This window comes from Triturus cristatus, chromosome 12, assembly GCF_964204655.1.
Source record: "Triturus cristatus chromosome 12, aTriCri1.1, whole genome shotgun sequence".
Classification (NCBI taxonomy): Eukaryota; Metazoa; Chordata; class Amphibia; order Caudata; family Salamandridae; genus Triturus; species Triturus cristatus.
This window is the reverse complement of record NC_140595.1, coordinates 65,308,193-65,312,790: the sequence shown is the minus strand read 5'-3', so window position 1 is coordinate 65,312,790 and position 4,598 is coordinate 65,308,193. Positions and strand designations below refer to the sequence as shown.

Below are 4,598 nucleotides of genomic sequence, written 5' to 3'. Positions count from 1 at the left end.
GTTGGCAGAAATTGTTTGGTATTGCACAGAATACATCTTTGGAAACTCTTGTTTTATGTGGCAGAGAAAGGCCTGGCTCAAGGCCAAGAGGAGAGGTGAACTAGTCCAATTGGGATATCAAGCTGTGCCACTTGATCTGCCAAAGTCCAGAGTTAATTGTGATGAGCCAGATTCCCAATCCAAAATGGCGGCTCCGCCGCCATATCTAGGTGCATTTGAGTTTCAAAAAGGCCATGATGGAAAAGGTTGCAACATTTTGCAAAACATTAAGTCTAGTGCTCCAACACACTGTGATACACCTTTCACAAGTAAGACGTCTACCTGAGCACTAACAACGTACTCCGTTTTTGTAATCCTTCTTGAGAAGATACATTTCTAGTACATTCATTCATCAGAGATGGATAGCTGTGGGTTTTCAGCAGAAGTATTTCTCCGTAGAATAGTTTCCTCCCACTGTGGATCCGTCCACTTTGCTGGAGAAATTCTCACCACCCTGGTGCACATCTCTGATTATGATGTATTTTTTTCACCGCCTCAAGGATAAATCAACATGGTTTACAGGAAATCCCTTGACCAAATACTAAAGTAAGAAAATAATATCTGTGATGAGGAAAAGGAGCAGCGTAAAGGCACTGATCCTCATCATGGGCCTGAAACACAAAGGTAAACTTACACTTTTGTGTAAGTTTACGTTTGTTTTGGAATCAACAAACAGATTCAAAAGTACGTTTACGACTGCAGACTTTCCGCACCAGGAGCAGAGAACTCCACCCATAAAAGGATATGACATGCCTATCTTTTTGTGTGCGGAGTTCTCCGCTCCGACTGCGGAACCTCCGCAGTCGTAAACCTACTATTAAAACGAAGTTTGTGAATTCCAAAACAAACGTAAACCTACACAAAAACATTTATGTTTACCTTTGTGAATCAGGTCCTAAGAGTTGTGTACTGCATTGAGCTCCTCAATAGATTTGGTGCTCTATTAAGAGTTCTTCAGTATTGGATCAGCACTTAGCATAGCTGATAAATAACTGTGCCTGAGGATCAGTATGTATTAGATGAAATAAATTACTCCAATTATGAGTTTCAAAAGTTGGACGTTCTTATTAATTCGTGCATGATTGCATATCTATGATTTACAGCTTTCCAGGAGCAAGATGAGGGTCCTGGTAGTGACAGTGGTAAACAGCAGCAAATACATTGAAAAGGGCCTTTACAGTGCCCTACTTATACCTCTTAAACTTTACATTCCAAAACAGTGATCTCTTGCACCTTAATGCAAGACCTTTGTTACATTTCACAAGTTTCATTTATGCAATTCCCTATTTTACTTCTTGAGTTTCGTTTTTCAAGCAAAGCAAATAACGAGGAGAAACTATTCATGGTGCAGGGCACAAGTCCTACAAAACAGAAATGGGGGGACTAACCAAGTTAAGCAGTATGCAAGTTACATCACGGCTCATGCCATCACAGCGCATGACATCACGAGGCGTGTCATCGCACTTGGGATCACAGAAAGTGACCTCACTGGAAGTGACATCAGAAGAAGTGACATGAGAGGTATTTAGACATCATACATATGTTCATCAGGTATAGCATGAGAACATTTAAGGCATTATGATATTTAACAAATTAGATTTTGCATCGGGGTTATGCCAAAAAAGTGGAGCAATCCTGATGCAAAATCCGGACCTTATCTAATATATATATATATTTTTATTGGGGTGGAGGTTGATATAGCACGAACGAGACCCAGAGGTATCGGGGCACTTTACATGAGCACCAGTTACATTACAGGCGGACACATTCATTTTTGTAAGGCACAGGTATATTAAGCGATTTGCCCAGAGTACCAGAATGTTGAGCGTCCCTGCCAAGACTCAAACACAGTTCTCCAGCTCCGTGGTCGACCGCCCTAGCCGTTAGGCCACATTCTCTCCCCAACCAAACCTAACCAAAGGTGGCCAGCACTTCTGTAAGGTGAGGTAAAGCAGCTGCCCCATGACACCACCTTCTGGTGGCTTCAAACCACTTCAAAAAGGTAAGAAAAATACCCCTTGTACTGTGCATGGGGAGCACTTCAGGGGGCAAAATTCTATTTTGCTAGGGTCCTTGAAAATAAGTGGAAAAGTTAATTATACTTTGGCTGGTGCAGAGAAGATCCTTGCAGAGCTCCTGAGCATACTAATGTGACCAACCAAAGCAACTTTTAGCCTTGAATTTTTATGCCAAAATTCTCTATTTCAAGCTATCTTACCCTACTTTCATCTTAGCTAGGCAGTCACTCTTCCTTATGCGACTAGACAGGACACTGGCTTCTGTTTCATAATACTCAGTCATTTATTACTTTTTGCTTATATATTTTCAGGACTTTCCATTTTTGACTGGCGAGATTGAGAAGTTTAATTTCTTTAGTAGCACTTGCGATGGACAATATGCGGGCCTTGCTCTTTATATTCCGCCATATGGACCCAACAAGACTGGAAGGCTTTCAAGGAGGCCAAAATGGAGCCCCCTGTCCATGTAGAGTACTTCCTTTCTGGAAGGGATATGACGTTACTCTGAGGTGGCCATTTTTTAACTTCTTGGCAGAACCGCTCGTAGAAACCTTCAAACAGAGAAGATCCTCCGCACAGTAGGATGTTCTCAGAAATCTCCTTCTTGCACTCTGCTGGGACTTTATTTAGGCTGTTTTCTGCCATCTTGTGAATTCCTATTTGGCTAATTCCAACCACCTCTGGTGGCCTGAACAGTGCTTCGGGGCATTGAAACCGTTCCTTACCGATGGTGATGACTTGCCCATCAGGAAGCTGATAATCCACCAAATAGTTATTTTCTGGGAGGTTCACTTCACTTTCATAGTCGAGGGCAATGTAGCAGCATTTACATTTGATGTCCTCCACAATATGCTTTGTGTTATCGTTGAACGCGTTACTAAACTCAAACAACATCTTTAACAAGGTCTCGGTTAAGTCTTTCCCGGCGTGGTCCATCCTCTCTGTAGCATGTGGAAGATTGTATCCCTGGAGAACGGGCACAGTGTGAGTCACGGCATACCCAGATTCCACCACCAAGCCACTGATTTTTCCGTAAGAATAGGCCGACAAGACAGACTGATATGCTATGTACATGCCCGGGCAACCTAAGGATTCAAACAAAAGTTCCACCATTTTCTCCCTGTTGGTGGTGGGGCACAGTGGAGGGTCCGAAAGCAGAATGGCGTGCTCCTCCGGCGAGGCCCTCAGATCATGGTAGAAGATATGCCTCCATAGGGTCTCCACAGCATCCCAGTCAACGATGATGCCGTGCCTCACCGGTTCCACGATCCTCACATCTGGCTGGTCCCAGGCAAGTTGGCCAACAAAATAGGGTTCTCGTATGTTCCCACATTTTAGGGACTTCCCCAGGGGATAGCTAATCACTGTGTCCACAATAGACATTGGTGTTGCTTGTCCAGCAAAGCCAGCTTTACAACTCCCCGTGCCGGTGTCAATCACCACTGCACCAGTCTTTTTCATTGTAACACTAGACTGCAGTGTTGCACTGGAGTTGCTTGCAGCAGCAAGACTCTCTGTAAGACTTGCATCTATGTTTTCGGTTAGCGGAACATTGCCCGCTAACAGCTTCTTTCCAGCACTGGATGACTGTAGGACCGGCAAAGGTAGCGGTGGTCGAGGGCTTCTAGAAAACATTCTGCCACAAATTATAAAGTTGGGACAAAGAAACCTATCTCCATAGCATAGGAAGTGCTGACTTCAAGTGAATGTTGTGGTCTTGCTGCTGACGTCATAAAGACAGCTATGATGTCATCTCAAGAAAGCTCCAATCAGATTCACCAAAGATAATGTTGTCGCAGACCAGGTGACCTCAGGAAGACCACCTCAAGCCTTCTTACTGCATAAACAAATCAAGATCTAAAGCATATAGTGGCCTGCTTTCCATACGATAAGGGAATGGCGTGTTTATATCATCAGAAAAAAGCACGGCCATTCAATACTCCATCTTTGTTTTCAAGCTGTAAGTTCATACATATAAATAAGGGTGAGACAAAATTTCAACATGAGCTCTAATTGTTAAGAACCTCTTAAGATCACGTTGTTGTGACTGTGTCCTTCAAGATACAGTGAACGTGTGTTGAAAACATGACTCAGAAAAAGGGGGGAGTAAGAGTATATACTGGGTTCGTCCTCCTAAACTACATACTATTTATGCAAAACCGGGAACCCAGTAGGGGGACATCTCATAACTCTCCAAAAGAAAAGAAAACCCTCACCCATCAGGGTTGCCCCTTGGTGGCATGATTCATCATCGGATCCATCCCACTCTGCCACGGATCGGGCGTGCTGCGACCTACGGCTACGTGGGAGCACTTCTTTGGTGTTTTTATACAATAATAAAGAGGATCTTGAAGGAGGGCAGTGGAGGGTAATGCTAAACTAAGTTAAAAATACATGACTAGTAGGTCTACCTATTTTATTCCTGCCTCCAGTCGGTATGGTTAAAAAACAGGGGTTGATTTTGAAAAAAGTGAGGTTATGATGAACCAGTGTTGAAAACATACATGTGCCGAGGGAGGTAATAAGTGAGTCGATGAATGG

The 4,598-nt window shown here is 43.5% G+C and overlaps 1 protein-coding gene across 1 annotated transcript; it reads right to left on the bottom strand.

Annotated features, from left to right (window-relative positions):
• Positions 1-2,411: 2,411 nt before the first annotated feature.
• On the bottom strand, positions 2,412-3,692 carry LOC146772495 (actin-like protein 9). The gene has a single exon (XM_085638759.1). The coding sequence runs from the start codon at positions 3,690-3,692 to the stop codon at positions 2,412-2,414; it is 1,281 nt and encodes a 426-aa protein (XP_085494885.1).
• Between the last annotated feature and the right edge of the window lie 906 nt (positions 3,693-4,598).

What these genes read in the sequence shown, in the direction of transcription:
- LOC146772495 (XM_085638759.1), bottom strand. Translation starts at nt 3,692, where the DNA reads ATGTTTTCTAGAAGCCCTCGACCACCGCTACCTTTGCCGGTCCTACAG.